At 39.0% G+C, this 16,630-nt stretch overlaps 1 protein-coding gene across 2 annotated transcripts; it reads right to left on the bottom strand.

Annotated features, from left to right (window-relative positions):
- Positions 1 to 900: 900 nt before the first annotated feature.
- LOC140063971 (galactoside alpha-(1,2)-fucosyltransferase 2-like) lies at positions 901 to 15,816 on the bottom strand. 2 transcript variants are annotated; one of them, XM_072110304.1, is made up of 2 exons: positions 15,563 to 15,816; positions 901 to 8,580 (listed from the first exon to the last, which is right to left on the bottom strand). In XM_072110304.1, exons 1-2 carry the CDS (start codon positions 15,582 to 15,584, stop codon positions 7,511 to 7,513), a joined length of 1,092 nt encoding a protein of 363 aa, XP_071966405.1. In that variant the 5' UTR covers positions 15,585 to 15,816; the 3' UTR covers positions 901 to 7,510. The 2 variants fall into 2 exon arrangements, with proteins under 2 accessions (XP_071966405.1, XP_071966406.1); XM_072110305.1 differs by lacking the exon at positions 15,563 to 15,816 and adding an exon at positions 9,854 to 10,004.
- Positions 15,817 to 16,630: the final 814 nt, after the last annotated feature.

The raw sequence follows: 16,630 nt of genomic DNA, 5'->3' as shown, positions 1-16,630 counted from the left end.
CCTTTTACATCTTTGTTGCTCTCAATATACATGTACACATGAGCCATCTCAAAACCTTTGAACTCCCCCAAATGTCCTAAAACCGCAGATTAAAAGCAGGCAGAAGGGACGTGTTCTCCAATCCTCCAAGATTAACTTTGACTCTAGTACCATATGTAGGGGCTGTAAAATTCATACAGGCCAGGACCCATGGGAGTCTTAATCCACCCCTGAACACACATAATAAAAGACTGTCTTTGTCTTTGTATGGTCAAAATTGCTGACAGATTCCCTTTAGGCTTTTAGTAGTTAAAGGGAGAGTGCCACCTCCCCCAACCATTATTATCTGTTAATGGCATGTGTACTATGAGTTCAAAAATACCTCAATCTATATGAGGCAGATGGTCCATCAAGTTCATGTTGCACTGCAAGCAAGGAAGAGGTCTATCTTGTGAGCATGGGGTCACACTAGAAGAAGAGGAAAGTGATATAGATGGGACTAGCAGTGCTGTGGGTGCTGAAGATCTGAGCTTGGTGCACAAACTACCTCCTAAGTATATCATTAAAGTGATCAGTGTCAACTTTTCCATCTCTGTTGCTCTAAGGCTTTCTCAGAGAGACGGTTAATTTACATAGTGTATATACTGGTATACTGTCTGGTTGTTTTGGTAAACAGAATATATTGCTTCTAAATCACGTAATCTAATGCCATCTCTTGTATACTTTCTAAAGAATGAGTATGAAGAAAAATTGTTTGCTTAAAGGAAACCTACCACCACAGATCTACCTATCTATTAAGGTAGATCGGGTGGTAGGTGCCTCTATTATACCTGAGGATAGCACTTTTAAGTGTATCTTTTGCAAACTTTTATTGCGATAATATGCTAATTTTCTAAAGCTACTGGGGCGTGTTGCAGCCGGAACTGAGGCTACACAGCGCGGCTACTCCACGCCCCTTTAGCCTCTTTGATCCTCTTACCCGCACATCTTCGGCGTGCAGCTACGCGAAGTAGCTTCGGAGCAGTGACCGTGCCGCTGCGGGCCTGCATTCTGTGCATACGCAGAACTATGTCTTCGCAGATGAGGGCGCGCAGCAAAAGAATATGTGCGCCGATGATGTGCGGGTAGGAGGATCAAAGAGGCTACAGGGGCGTGGAGTAGCCGAGCCATGTAGCCTCAGCTCCGACTACTCCACGCCCCAGTAGCCTCTTTAAAAATTAGCTCAATAAAAGTTTTCAAAAGATAAGGGACGTGAGGATTAGCCCTTAAAAGGGCTATCTTCACATATAATAGAGGCACCTACCACCCGATCTACCTTAATAGATAGGTAGATCTGTGGTGGTAGGTTTCCTTTAATCCCTTACAGCAAACCATCGTGCTCTGACATCTGTGGGTGCTTAGTGGAATGTGTTGAGGGTTCTCATACATTCAAAATGTTTGCTGCATAATGCAGCAATTACCCATGACTGGCATCCAGGATCATTGCTGCCAATAACTGTGGGTGTTAACTCTTTAAATGTTAAGTGTTAACCATTTAAATTCTGGCAGTGCTAGCAAGCGCCCACGTTTGAATGCCATGGAGACAAATACTGCAATACCGGAATATTACAGTATATGGCATGGGGGATCAGAAAAAGTACCCAAGTGGGCATGAAAAACAGTAAAATAAATTGGAAAAAAAAAACATTACAAAAGTATTTAAAAAACCCCTAGTGCAAATCACCCCCTTTACCTAGATCAGAAATAAAAATAAACAAAAAAAAATCCTGATATTTCAAAATATAAAAACTGTTATTCCTGTCTGTAAGTGCTGTTACGGAAAATAAGGCCTAATTGTACAAATCTACACTTTGCCATTTTGCAACACGTAAAAAGTTTCAGAAAAGTGATCAAAATGTATTAAAACATATTAAAACATATACATATATATTTGGTAGCCTGTGCACTGTGAAATCCGTAAAAAAAAGCCCACTAGAAAATGGTACAAATGTGATTTTTTTTTTTCAGCTTCCCAGTACACGGCATTGAATATTAAATAGTAACACTAGGAATGCAACTTGAAAACAAGACCTCATACAGAAATGTAAAAAGGTGAAACACAAAAGGTTTAGGTGCTATAGCTTCAGAAAAAAGCTGCAGACGCAATTAGATGTAATTAAATTGCTCAAAGCTGAAACATTAGTATTGCCTCCCTGTGACAGAATTGCTGTTGACCCTACCTAGTCTCTAATGATTAAAACACTTAGTGGATTTTGCACTTTGGATAGATGTATGGTCTACTGCTCTAGTCACCAGCCTCTTACTTAGCTAAACCAGTCCCCTACATTGTGCTGAAAATATGCAAACACCATGTAAAATTTACGGTCTCTTCCCTTTCTCTCCTCCCACATAAATTGATTAAGCTTTCTGAAAACGTCATGCTTGATGTTAAATGAGGCTGACTTACAAAGGTAGCCCAGAAGTAATGTTTTCATTATCTCATCCTGGAATATGTATGTGCACATTTCTTGCTCTATATTTAAGAAATAGAACCCTACAGCTTATTGCCCAACAATTTTAAGATATTTTACTGCAAATTAAGTCTCAACAGTAACTTTATCTTAAGCACTTAAAGGAAATCTACCATCAAAATCAAGAATGATAAATAAGGAACACCAACTCATAGATCCAGGCACCATGACTGTGGTAATCTTCTTATATTTGTAATCCATGGCCTCTTCCTTCTACAATCATATTTTAAAAAGTATGCTTACGAGTCTGATGGACTACCATAGCTCTTATGTGATCTGTCTTTACAGGCTGTTACACTGTCTCACCCCTCCCTCCTGCTCCTGAAGTAGAGGGAGAGGGTGAGACAGTGTGTAAAGCAAGATCATATAGGGGCTTGAAGGAGGCCATGGATAGCAAGTATAATAAGATTACAAAAGTCACAGTTCCTGGATCTATAAGTAAGTGTCCCTGGTTTATCATGCTTGAATTGTATGGTAGATTTCCCTTAACGTTTGAAACATTTAGGCCACCAATCGTGATTACAGTTATGAGCTGCTGTTTTGCAGGGAAGAAGAGAATCCTTACATCATATATAACTATGATGCAAGGCATCCTGTTCCCTGAACGTAGGACAGTACGTGTCATCCAACCAGTGTGATATTGATTCCAAGACCAATCACAGTCATGTGTCCAACTTAAAAACCTTATTTTATACATTCCAGTTGGACAACATCTACAGTGCACTTGCTCTTGGTGGATCTACTGCTAGTGGTGCTTACTATGAGACGGTCTAAGCAACGCCTACAGCATGGATGATAAGCTCAGAGCTTGCTGGATATTCACTTTTCATTGAGTTTAATGTATGAACTGTATGCAGAAAGTTGTTGTGCTCCTGACTACTCATTCTCATGTTATTCCAAATTGAATTGTCCTGCTGTATCCTTAAACTAATTACTGGCAGGATGTAAATTGCAATATCCTGTACTTAGTTTATGCACTGGATTCAGCTGACAACTCCAGCAGGACAATTGAGACTGACCATTCTCCACAGTCCTTCCTATTATTAATGGTAAGGCATTCACTGTAAACAGCACACAGCATTTACCAAACAATAGGGAGCATCAGTAGCTGCTAAAACTTGTGCTGTGCTGTGCTTACACTGAACAGTTTAAACAATGGCTACAGGTGGCGTGACAAGCTGGATCAGATATATCCCAGCCAGAGTGTCAGACAGCTAGAGGTAAATTGACTATGCATCAGGTTACCTGCCTGCATGAATGGAGCTCAGTAGGTGGTATTAAACCACACTGCAGAACATGGACAGATTTTTGTTTTATTTTATTTTGGGAAACCAAAATCAAAGGTAGTGTCTAGTTACTACTATGACTTTGTTACTAAGTAGGGAAGAGTCAAACGGCCATATTACAGTATGTGATACCTATGTAAACATTAGTTTTAACATTTCACATTAGCAACCCCCGACAAATGCTAACCCTATTACAAATAGTAATGGCAGATCCAGTACTATGAGACGCTTATCATTATTGATTTTACTTCCTGTTTTCTTTGTATGCTAGTCAGTGTTACGCATATAATTATTTTGAGTATATAGCTTTTTGTTTTATATATATACCCTGTTTCCCCGAAAATAAGACAGTGTCTTATATTAATTTTTGCTCCTAAAGAGGCACTAGGTCTTATTCTCAGGGGATGTCTTATTTTTCCATGAACAAGAATTTACATTTATCGTTGAACAAAAAATCAACTTCTCTAACACCCTTATAACTCTCCAAACTCTGAATTTCATGCTGTATTTCATGTGACTCCTTTTCTATTAGCATCATTAGCCCCAATCTCTCATGTTTAGTAAAAGAACTTTCCATAAATGACCCTTCTTATCCTGGTAGCTACTGGTATCACATTTGCAGCACAACAGTCAGTGATTTACTTCCATGAATTCTTCCCCATGTCACAACCTTCTGCAGTATCCTAATACCAATGTATGTTGTGGGGGGAGCTGCTGCAATGACTGCCGCTAGGTCTTATTTTCAGGGGATGTCTTATTTTAGGGGAAACAGGGTATATATATATATATATATATAGCTATATTTTGTTGTATAGCTATTGCAACTTTAAATGGCTATACACCAAAGACAGCTATAGACTATAAAGGGAAGTGATAAACTAATCCATCAATTCATCAGACCACAATACGCCATGGTGGTGCTTTAGGGACCTTTTCACCGTCATTGCAATTTTCAGTACCCCAGTTTGTATATATATGTATATGTAATTTTGTTATGAGGTATAAAAATAAATAAATACCTTTTTAAACATTACACAATCAAATATATTTTGTATCTGATATTGTGAAGTTGGTGCCAGAATCAACCATATCTGTTAGTTTATCTACAGTTGTCATTGAGGGTTATACACAATTTAGTATTCAATGCAACTATGGTACAAAGTAACACAGTGTGTAGTTACAATAGCAATTCATTTTCCATAGAACAACTGAATAATAATGTCAGACCTCCCTTCAGTCACAATTATAAGAATTTTAAGTCTCTTTTTACATCCCTGTACAATTCATACATCAATCATTCTAACTTCATATTTTCTTTAGTATGTAAATGAGACATGTCACATGGTCAGAGGCAGTGATGTCACCCCTGTTCCCCCTCCCCTCTCCTCCCCCTGCTCTTGTCTGTGTGTAATGTATAGTAAAGCATTGCTAGTGTCTGTGCTTTATCTGCTGACATGCTGTGTTCTGCTATACATATGTGTGAGACACAGACATCAGCTACACAAGTGTCTGACATGTTCTGCTACAAACATGTGTAAGGCACAGACATCAGCTACACAAGTACCTGACATGCTTTGCTATACACACGTGAGAGACGCAGACATCAGCTACACAAGTGCCTGACATGCTCTCTTCTCCTTTACACGTGTGAGACACAGACATCGGCTACACAAGTGCCTGACATGCTCTGCTATACATGTGTGTGAGACACAGACATCAGCTACACAAGTACCTGACATGTTCTGCTATACACATGTGAGAGACACAGACATCAGCTGCACAAGTGCCTGACATGTTCTGCTATACACATGTGAGAAAGACATTTTCTGTTATACACATGTGTGAGACACAGACATGTTCTTCTATACACGTGTGTGAGACAGACATGTTCTGCTATAGATTTATGAGAGACACAGACATCAGCTACACATGTATCTGACATGTTCTGCTATACACATGTCTGAGGCACAGAAATCAGCTACACAAGTGCCTGACATGTTCTGCTATACACATGGCTGCATCCTGTAGTAGTTGCAACTCATACACAAACAGGTTGCAGGGGACATGGCCGACAGGACCAGGAAGCACCATGAGTGTCACATCATTATACATGCAGTCAGTCAAGCATGTGTGGCTATGCCTCCCATTTATTAATAAGCTGAACTACTGAATATGATAATGAGTCATTGGACATCTCACAGGTCATTTGCATACAGCTTTAGTACCTGATTGCTTAAGTTTAACCCCTTAATGCTCTGCGCCGTAGCTCTACGGCACAGAGGTATAAGGGATGTATGAAGAGGGCTCACGGGCTGAGTCCTCTTCATACAGAGGTGGGGGTTGTTGCACCGATCGCGGCTATTAACCCTTTCAACGGCGCCGGCAAAGTCTCCGGCAGCGCTCAAAAGACGGTGGCGCGCGGGCGCCGCCATCTTTATTGCGATCGCCGCGCCCCCGAACGTCATCTGGGGGCGGCGAACGGTTGCCATGGTAGCCTCGGGTCTTCGTTTTACCCGAGACTATCTGGCATCTGCAGATTCGTTACAATGAGCCAGTGGCTCATTGTAATGAATGTGCTGCAAAAATGCCATATATTGCAATACAGAAGTATTTCAGTATATGGTAGGAGCTATCTGACTATCTAGGGTTAATGTACCCTAGATGATCTAAAAAATAGTGAAAAAAAAGTTTAAAAAATAAAAAAAATTTATAAAATATTAAAAATTCAAATCACCCCCCTTTCCCTAGAACGCATATAAAACATAATAAACAGTACAAATCACAAACATATTAGGTATCAAAATAAAAAAACGGTTACGGACCGCGGTGACCTCTGAGGCGGGAAATGGCGCCCAAATGTCCGAAATGCGACTTTTACACCTTTTTACATAACATAAAAAATGAAATAAAAAATGATCAAAATGTCGCACAGACCTCAAAATGGTAGCAATGAAAACGTTGCCTCATTTCGCAAAAAATGACTCCTCACACATCTCCGTGCGCCAAAGTATGAAAAAGTTATTAGCGTCAGAAGATGGCAAAAATTTTTTTTGCTTTTTTGTACACATTCGTTTAATTTTTGAAAATGTATTAAAACAATGTCTGATGAGGGACAATGTAGGGATAGGGATAATGCTTTCTACTTGCAGTTTATGAACATATATTAGTTTGGGGGGTTAATTTGCCTGACAGGTTTTCTTTGACTGTCTTTGATAAATATTATAAATCAGAATATAACCACATTTTATTTAGGTAAGGCAATTTTGGTCAATACTATAATAGCTAATACTATAAAGCTAACATATGTAAAAATAGAGATTGCAGATGGACAGACACCTAAAAGTAGTGTACATGAAAAAAACTAGGATTAATTGCATATCTCACGTTACATTTAGCTTCCAAACCTACTTCTATCTATTTACCTTAAAAAACACATTTCTATAATTCTTTTTATAGTATCAAAATATTTTTGTCTTTGACTTATTATGTACATATTTTATTTTTAAAAAAAAAAACGTGTTTGTTGTTCAAAAAATAATTTAGACTTTCCATACAATAAATTATATCTAATTTTCGTTTTGGCCTGCCAAATATATTCATCTTTGAACAAGAAGTAAAATGGTAACAGCTTAGCCTCATAGTTTTAAAATAATTTAAAAATGAATTTAAAGACACAATGAAAATATCTTCCTGACATTCTCCATGGTCTTACCCAGAAAACCGTGTAAGCACTTATTAAGGAGTTTTTTTGTTAAGGAGTGGGGAGAGGTCTGCAGGAATCCCAATCCATTCTGGCAGAAAAGCAGCTTCATATTTAAATAGTTTTAGAAAGGGAGAGTCAGGTAAAGTGTAGTTTGATAGATAAATGGTTTCTCCTCTTACCAAATAACCAACCCAAATGCCAAATGTTCCTATGGTCATAATGGTGTGGTTACAATGTGACAACAAGGCAAAATCCCGTCCAGGGGAACCCTCCTGCCCATCTCCAGCAAAGTGAACGTCACTCAGTGAATTGTCAATATTCTCTTTACACCAATCCATCCCATTACTGGTCACCACAAAGAGAGGGTTCTCATACTTCTGTCTGAAGTAATCCATGGCTTTTTGCAGGTATCCTTTGTCAGCAACCACCCCTTTCCATGTGTTTGGCATCACATGCACGTAGTCACCTCTCCTAACATGAATCCCAACAAAAGTGACATTCTTCCTGTCTCCTTTAACCTTTTCAAGATAAGAATTAGATTCTTCTTTTATAAAATCATGAAAAGTAAATTCACGAAGAATTTCATCCCTTATATGGTGGTAAAAAGTAAATGAACAAGGGTAACCACTAAGACTTACATACTCTCCTTCAATGTGTCTGTACTCATCAGACATCCAGTCATGAAGTCCATAATGCCTCCACTTGACGCGGTTAATGACATCTTGGTGAAGCACCGGTAATGTAATTTTAAAGATCTTTGACAGCTGGCTGTGCATCTGTGGCAAAATGTAAGCTTGATGGCCATTCATCTTGGCAAGGGAATAGAGAGTTGCATACTCGCCCATTAAGTTGCCTAAACGTCCAATGGCATTGACAGTCCACATACCCGTCAGTTGTTTGGGTTTGCTCACTACCAGCTCCAAGTCCTTTTCAAGAACTTTTTCTACTGATGGGGTAGTAGTCCTTTCTCTGATTAGGGTCATGAATATTTTAGTATCCAGGTTTGCATGGTAAATATAGGAGAACCTCATGATAACAAGGATTAGTAAAGCTGTGCCAATGCGCCAGAATAAACGTTTGCTCATTTTTGCTGGGGACTCGGCTATGGATGAAATGGAAAATGGTAGTAAGTACATGGTTGAGTTAGAGATATTTCAATGCAACTATAATACTATCATAGGAGCCCTCAAATATTTTGCACATAGGTAACTCAGCAGCTATGATTTTGAGAAGGCAGAATTACAGAGCATCAAATGTAACATAGCAACCATGAAAGTGGTATTTTGAGACAAACATCATAAACGTGGCTTTAAAAGACATCTACCACCAGGATGGAGGATTGTAAACCAAGCACACTGACATACTGCTGTGTGTCCACTCTGTCAGGATCTGCTCTTTAAGCTTCCTATGTCCTTGATTTTTTTTTTAAGCTTTTAATTATGCAAATGAGCCTGAGGGGCTCCAGGCTGTGGAAGGTAAAACAGGCAGCATTATAAAACACTAACATTGATCATCGTGAAATTATTGTTACATTATAGAAATTAGATAGATAATAGAAAGCATATAGACAGGAAACAAAGATTTACATATATAAAAAGAAAAGTAGGAATATATGAATCAGTATTGGTTGATAGAAACCTAGAAATTTAGTATGAAAGATAGAGATATAGTCCAACAGTAGGTTGCTGGTGAAATAATACAAAAAAGTTAGTTTTAAAGAGACTGGTGCAAAGACATATTAGCAATACCATACAGCCTTAATCATAATGCGTAGATAGTTAATAAAGAGAGAGGTAGGTAGTAGATAAAACATAGACAGATACATAAATTGATTGACAGATATGTTGACAAATACATAAATAGATGGATAAATATAGTTTTCAGAATTTAAAAAAAGTTAAAAACAAAACTTATTTGACGTTATGTTCACCTTCACAACAATTCTTTTGTTTTATTTTATTATCTTTTATGGGCTTTTACATCTTCTCACAAACATCACAGGCAATGTTTAATAAGTAAATTTGTATATTGATTATTTTCTATTCGATCTTTTACATGTCATTCATAAATAGAAGAGATATACAGATAAAGCAGATGTGGGTCTATGTTGCCTGTGTAGAGTTAAAATGATGCAAGCAGTAAACTTGACACCTAATGCAAGCTTATATTTCAGTATAGTTAGATCCAAATCTACCGACGTCATCATATTAGCTTTACACATGCAACAAAGCCCTATATGACCTCTGCTTTATCTGCACCTGACAATAAAGAGAAATACATACAATGTGGAATTTTTGAAGCCCTCACAATAATCCTCTTGTCCTCGCCCACAGTTGTGTCCTTTGAAAAGTACAATGTACACATCAATCGCTTACCATAAATAAATATGCAAATAAGAATTTTCTTTTAGACAAAAAGCCTACAAGTAAAAAACATTAATAAAGGTAATACTGTAAATCCAAATGGCTCAGGTAAAGTTTTTCATCCTAACTCCACAAACTATGGACATGTCTCCTGTCATCTTGAAGGTGATATCCTTTTGGAGATGGCACAGGTAATACTATGCAATCTTCATTAGAATGGCTGTGACATAAGGGCAACGCCTCAGAAGAACAACCAATTCAAAACAGGCATTTCTGCATAGTTTAATTACAGTGATATAACAAGTTTGACAAAGTATTAAGCTACTGTACCAAAAAGAGCATGCCATATCATTTTATTAACAGTTTGTATGCATTTTGTGATTTAGGATGTATGAGGGATTGAGGTTTAAGGTCACAGATCACAAATCAAAATCAGTCAAAATAGCATGGGACGCAATTCTCATATAATATCTATACATTACAATGTACAGATTTCAGCAGGCATGGTGATATACTTTAATTTGGAGCAAAAAGTATTGTCCAAAGCAGTCCCCCCCCATCAGTACCATAGTATTCAGTATACTAGGATTTATAGCTTTGTAATAAATAAATAAAGCAGTTTTATGTCTTTATGTTAAATGGTGATGATGACATGCATACAATGCCTGTGGTTGTATCATCTGTGTCTCCAAAAAGTGTACGAACTTTAAAAATATCCTACTTGTTCCACCATCCCTGCTCCAGCTACCTATCCGCTTCCCATGTTGTTTCAGATCATTAGTTAGAGAGATGGTTTTGTACGGTTTTAAAAAGTTATTTACCGTATTTTCCGGACTATAAGGCGCACTTAAAAGCCTTGGATTTCCTTGGAAATCCAAAGTGCGCCTTATAGTCCGGTGCGCCCTATATGAGGGCAGCGGACCCTACTTACATAGGTCCCCGCTACCGGAGACAGCAGATCTCCAGCGGGAACTGCAGACCACGCGGCACGAACAACTTCTGCCGCGTGGTCTGCAGTTCCCGCTGGAGATCTGCTGTCTCCGGTAGCGGGGACCTATGTAAGTATATCATTCTCCACCTCCCCCTCACCTTCCCCGCTCACCTTCCCCGCGTTCCGCATCTCGGCGTCGCGTCTCGTCCCGTCGGGTCTCCGCTCCGCCCCCGGACCTCCGCCACGCCCCCGACCCTGCGCCTTATAGTCCGATGCGCCTTATATATGGAATTATTACATATATAAGGCGCATCAGACTAATGCGCCTTATATTCCGGTGCGCCTAATGGCCCGGAAAATACGGTAACACTGTGCTTTTAGGAGGATAGTGACACTTAATCCATTATAATACCAATGGGATGGAATGGACAATTCAAATATCTTCTAAGAACTGGGAGGTCCTGAGCCTAGGACTGAGTTAGTAGAAGTCAGGGGCGCACCGCCTATGAGGCAACTCCGCCTGCTAGACGATGGGAGGGCCACATCTTGGGGCAGTGCTACCCTTCCCCCTCGGTAAAACACCGCCTGGTCGTGGACCAAAAATTTAGACTAAGAAAAACAGAAGTGCTACTATTCTGGCTTCTTCTCCCCACGGCTCCTTCTTCTTCCCTGTCCATGCCTACACATTAACACGTCACATGGTGTTGTGGATGCATGATGTAAGAGTGTGTGCACTTGCAGGGAAGAAGACGGAGCTGCGGGGAGAAGAAGCCACATTAAAGGGAGGCTCTGCTGTGGAAATTACATTAAAGGGGCTCTGCTGGGGATTTGTCATTAAAGGGGGGCTCTGCAGTGGACATTACATTAAAGGGGTATTCCCACTAAGACAAGTTTCTCAGGATAACAAAATCACACATTCTCTAAGTCACTGTTATTAACAAAACCCTGTAACTTCTTTCTTAGGGTCAGGTGGTGGCCATCTTGGATTTCTGTGTGACAGCCGCGCTTACTGAGATTTCTGTCTCTTTGTACTATGTGCCTGTAGCCCCACCCCCAGCAGTCCTAGCATGGAGTTTACACTGACACTTGTCACTTTCTGCCAGCAAACACATCATGAGCAGAGAGAGAGGCTACAAACTACAAGGAGATAAGTGATCCGGAGAAAGGGGGAGGCAGGAAGATATCTGTGAGAACAGTGTAAAAGTCTCTCAGCCTACATCTGTCAGCCTCTGTGTAATAGGCATCTCGTGCATCTCATTTTCTCTGATCTGTTTCATCTCTCTATGTGTCAGTGTGTAAGTACAATGTCAGAAGCCAGATGAAAGTGTATATATATATATATATATATATATATATATATATATATACACACATACACACACACACACCTGTACCCTGATAATGTAACCACATTGTCACCTTAGAGAACTAGATGGATTATAATGTGTCTGTAAAGTAAAGAGTTAAAATTATCTTTATTGTGTAAACATCACTAGGGGATTGAGATTTGAGAATTTTCTTTTGTGAGAAAACCCCTTTAAAGGGGGCCCTGCTGTGTACTTTTCATTAACAAGAGGCAGCTCTGCTGTGGTCATTTCGTTAAAGGGGGGCTCTGCTCTGGACATTTTATTAAAGGGGAGCTCTGTTGTGGACATTTCATTAGCAAGAGGGTCTTTGCTGCAGACATTTCATTAAAAGGGGGCTCTGGTGTGGATATTTCATTAAAGGGGGGCTCTGCTGTGGGCATTTTATTAGTGGAGAGAGGCTGCTGCTGGACATTTTATTAAAAAGTAGCGTTTCCCACCTTAGACTTATACTCCAGTCAATAAGTTTTCCCAGTTTTTTTGTGGTAAAATTAGGTGCCTTTGCTTATACTCGAGAATATACAGTATGTATATTTTTTTATGCATAGAGAAAAGGCCAAATACAAGGGTGAATTACAGTTGTGTGGGGCTATAGTATTATAGTGTTCCCTTTTTTTTGTAGCCAACTTCTTATATTGATTCTTTATTGATTATTACCACTAAGAACAGTATGGGGGACATGTATCATAGGTTTTTTTTCTTTGATGTATAATTTAGACATCGGGAAGGTCTTTTTTGCGCCTTATGTATGATCATGTCTTTTTGCATGTGATACATGTTTAGTTTTTCCTTTCCTGGCAGGAGCAAATTTTGGCTTGATTGTGAGACTTTGAGAATGTTTCAAATCCACATGGACACAAGCCACGTGAGGGGTTATATGTAGATGCTGACACTACTGTAACTTTTGGATTTGAGACTGTGTCCTGCGTTTTTAAGCACTCTAGTCACACCCCATAGAGATGAGGACATATGAAGCTGCAGTCACACATTTTGGTTATGGTTATGTTGCGCGTTTTGGTTACATTTTCATTGCATTTTGAAACGCATTACAACAGCTGAGGAGAGGTGATTTGTCTAATTACATTACTCTTAACATTTGCATTTACAAAACGTATTTACAAAAATTCAATGTTAACACATTGTTAACAAATGTGTTAATATTGCATTTACATTGTATTTAGTAAACGCAAACGTTGACAGTCATGTTATTAGGTATTCACCTCTCCTCAGCTGTAATGTGTTTCAAACAAAATGCCACATGTGACCCCCAGCCTTAGAAGTAACCTATACCAATAACATCTGGAAAACAAAGATAAATAAGGCACACTGCACAATGTGCACACCATGGTGTACTTGAAAAACGACAGCAAAAGTTGCATTTAAAAGTCACAAAAACGACAATTTAGACAATTTAACTAGCAGAAATAAAGATGCATCTCAACTCTATGACTGGGGAGGCTAAATTTTAACCCCTTACCTCCTTGTGTTGAAAATGTATGGTAGCAGGACAATAGAGAGCCCTCTCCATACAAGATGGGTGGGTCTGCATATTGCAGCAGACACCCAACATTAATGCCCGAGGTCGGCGCAGGCGTGAATCACAGGTGTTAACAATGTAGTTGCGTCTGGCAAAGCTGCTGGAGCCATTTAAATCCGGCTATATTGGGTTTGATTGCTGCCCCCTGTAAGGTCATTGAGGGGTGGCGATTGGTTACTATGACAGCTGGGAGGCTATATTAGACTCCCAGGCCTGTCATTCAGCTTGATCTCTAAACGTCTGCTGGATGCAGATGTAAAAAGATCACTAGCAAAGCTGCCATGTTAATAAAAAAACCTAGGAGTTCAAATCACTCCCCTTTCCCTAGAACTTCTATTAAAATAAATACACATATTTGTTCTCTATATTATGAAAAAGTTATTGGCGCCAGAAGAATTTTTTTTATACTGAAGGTTTTCATTTTTTTTAAATCTATCTTTTTAAAAAAAAAAAAAAAAAAAACATATTAAAACCTATATAAATTTGGTATCTCTGTGATTATACCCACCCAAGGAATAAAGTGGAGGTGTCAATTGGAAGGAAAAGTGAAATCCATAAATACAGAGCCTACAAGAAAATTGTGCAAACATGTTTTTTCGCTAACTTCAGCACATTTGGCACACTTTTTTTCTGCTTCCTGGTACATGGTATGGAATATTAAAAAACCATCACTGGAAAGTATAATTTGCTATACAAACCCACACACAGCTCTGTACATGGAAAAAGAAATAATTTATAGATTTTTGAAGGTGGGGAACAAAAAAACACAAAAACAAAAAAGAGCCAAGTCATTAAGGGGTTAAGACACTTATTCCAGCATTGTATCTGGCATGGATTTTATTGTAACAAGAGGAAAGGCTGCCAAAATGAGATGGCTAAAATTCTGTCTCAATATAAGTCAGCTTATTACTGAAATGGTGTTTACTTACACATGTTTGACAATATGACTGTCTAAACATGCATCCGATTTATCATCCACCATTATCATATTAAACCCTCTAGAACACCATTGTTTGTGCCCATAAATCAACAGCGTAGAATGAATGAGTTCCACTCTATCTTTTGTGGCTCAGACAGTCGGCTCACGTCTTGGGTCATGGAATCCACCACCTTGGGCATCAACCTATAGAAGTGAATGGGGACTTGCAAACATTCATGTTTGTCTAAGATTGCCCCTATGCATATATACAACATTGTGCATCTGACAGCGATCTCTCTGAACTGCCTCATTCAGCTAAGATGATTAAGCATATGTGTAACTAGAGAAAATACTCCAGAAAAGAAACAGAATAGGTCAATAGAAAAGCAACTTACCTGATCATGTCATCACAGGAGAAACGGGAGTGGGACCACACATTAGATGATTCTGCTAAATTAGCAAATTTGAGTACTTTTATTGGCATTTCCGACAGGGCATTAAGATTTGGTTTATGTGACATGCACCATAATCATTTAAACATTTTAGGATGCTGGGAGGTGACCTATACGTAGGTTTTATGTCTGAATTATTTTTAGGCTTTTCTAGTGTGATCTATTGTAAGCTTGAAGCACTTTGCGCATAAATTTTAGAGGAACATTAAAAGGGTATAAAATTCTAAAGATATAAGACAAAAAATGTATCTTAATCGACATATTGGAAATAATACAGAGTAACATAACAGAAAGCAACTGATTATGGATGACCTCTAGTCCTAAATAAAATATTACCATGAAGTTTACTAAATAGCTAACGCTTACATCTTTCTACAATGTCTCATTCTAAATGCCAAGATCTCCGTCACATTTCTAAGCACATGTTATGAAATACAGTTCTGTGAATCCAAACGTAGAGTAAAATAGTAGTAGTTATGCATAGATTATAATTATATATAGATTATAATCACCCTTACCTGTTACTGTGGCCTGATTCATTTTTAATGTAGTTGTTTCCTTTCCTATTATAAAGTCACAGAGTACGAGAGGAACACCTGCACACAGTCAGCTGTCACCTTTCTAGCTAAGGTAAAGGGTGGGAACACAGCGGACACAGGTAACATGACTGTGAGATGCAATCATTCTGGGTGTGGTAAATATCACCTGCTTTGTTTAAAATCCAGGAAATTGACTGCACCAGAACTGTAAGGCAGATAAATAGAAACAGGTTAGATACCACTACAGACGTATCTGCAGTCCTGTGTAAACATTAGTTGCAGAGAGGCTGACAGCAATGGTTGACATTAAATAGGGGTTGAGCTAAATCTCTTTTGCTTGTTGATTATGTAGTAAGTACAAGTCTGGCCACCCAGGTGTTTATATTACACTGATAGTTTGCCCATAACACACAGTCTTGGACTGGGCTTAATAGATCTCTCTCTTTTCCCCCTGTCTGCGTTTTAGCTGCTGCAATTGTGCTTGATTGCATCAGTTAATGGGTTAAACTGTTGCAGGGTCCAGTTTGTGTGTAAGAACTGGTCTATGGCTTCTGATAGCCACACAGTGCTCACAGTGCTAGTCCGGTCATGAAGGACGAGAATGTTCGTCATAATGCAGCAGCGGCCCATTTATTAGAATTAGAATTGGGATGAGCATTCTCGACCTGTGTTTTGAATGTGTTAATGAGGGACTACAGCTAAAATTAACTAATAAGGGGTTGCTGGGGTACATATAAATTACTGAGCGAGTATTGTCTAGCACTATGCTTCAAGTCCTTGTCCATTTGGAAGACCCATTTGCACCCAAGCTTTAATTTTATTGTGATGTCTTGAGATGTTGCTTCAGTACTGCCACATAATGTTCTTTCCCCATGAACTATTTTGTGATATGTACTTGTCGATCCTACAGCAAAACACCCCACAACATGATACTGCTGTCCCCTTGTTTCATAGTTGCGATGGTGGTCTCAGGCTTGCAAGCTTCTCCCTTTTCTTCTTCCTGTGTGCATTTGTAAACATTAATCTGGCTTTTTATGACGGGTTCCT

This window comes from Engystomops pustulosus, chromosome 6 (genome assembly GCF_040894005.1).
Source record: "Engystomops pustulosus chromosome 6, aEngPut4.maternal, whole genome shotgun sequence".
In the NCBI taxonomy this organism is placed as follows: Eukaryota; Metazoa; Chordata; class Amphibia; order Anura; family Leptodactylidae; genus Engystomops; species Engystomops pustulosus.
Note: the sequence above shows the minus strand (reverse complement) of the source record. Positions and strands in the feature narration are given on the sequence as shown.

Bases quoted from the DNA above. Each gene is read 5' to 3' on its own strand.
- LOC140063971 (XM_072110304.1), bottom strand. From the start codon at position 15,584: ATGAATCAGGCCACAGTAACAG. The intron at 8,581-15,562 runs GTAAGGGTGATT...TTTCATCCATAG, and splicing joins GAATCAGGCCACAGTAACAG to CCGAGTCCCCAGCAAAAATG.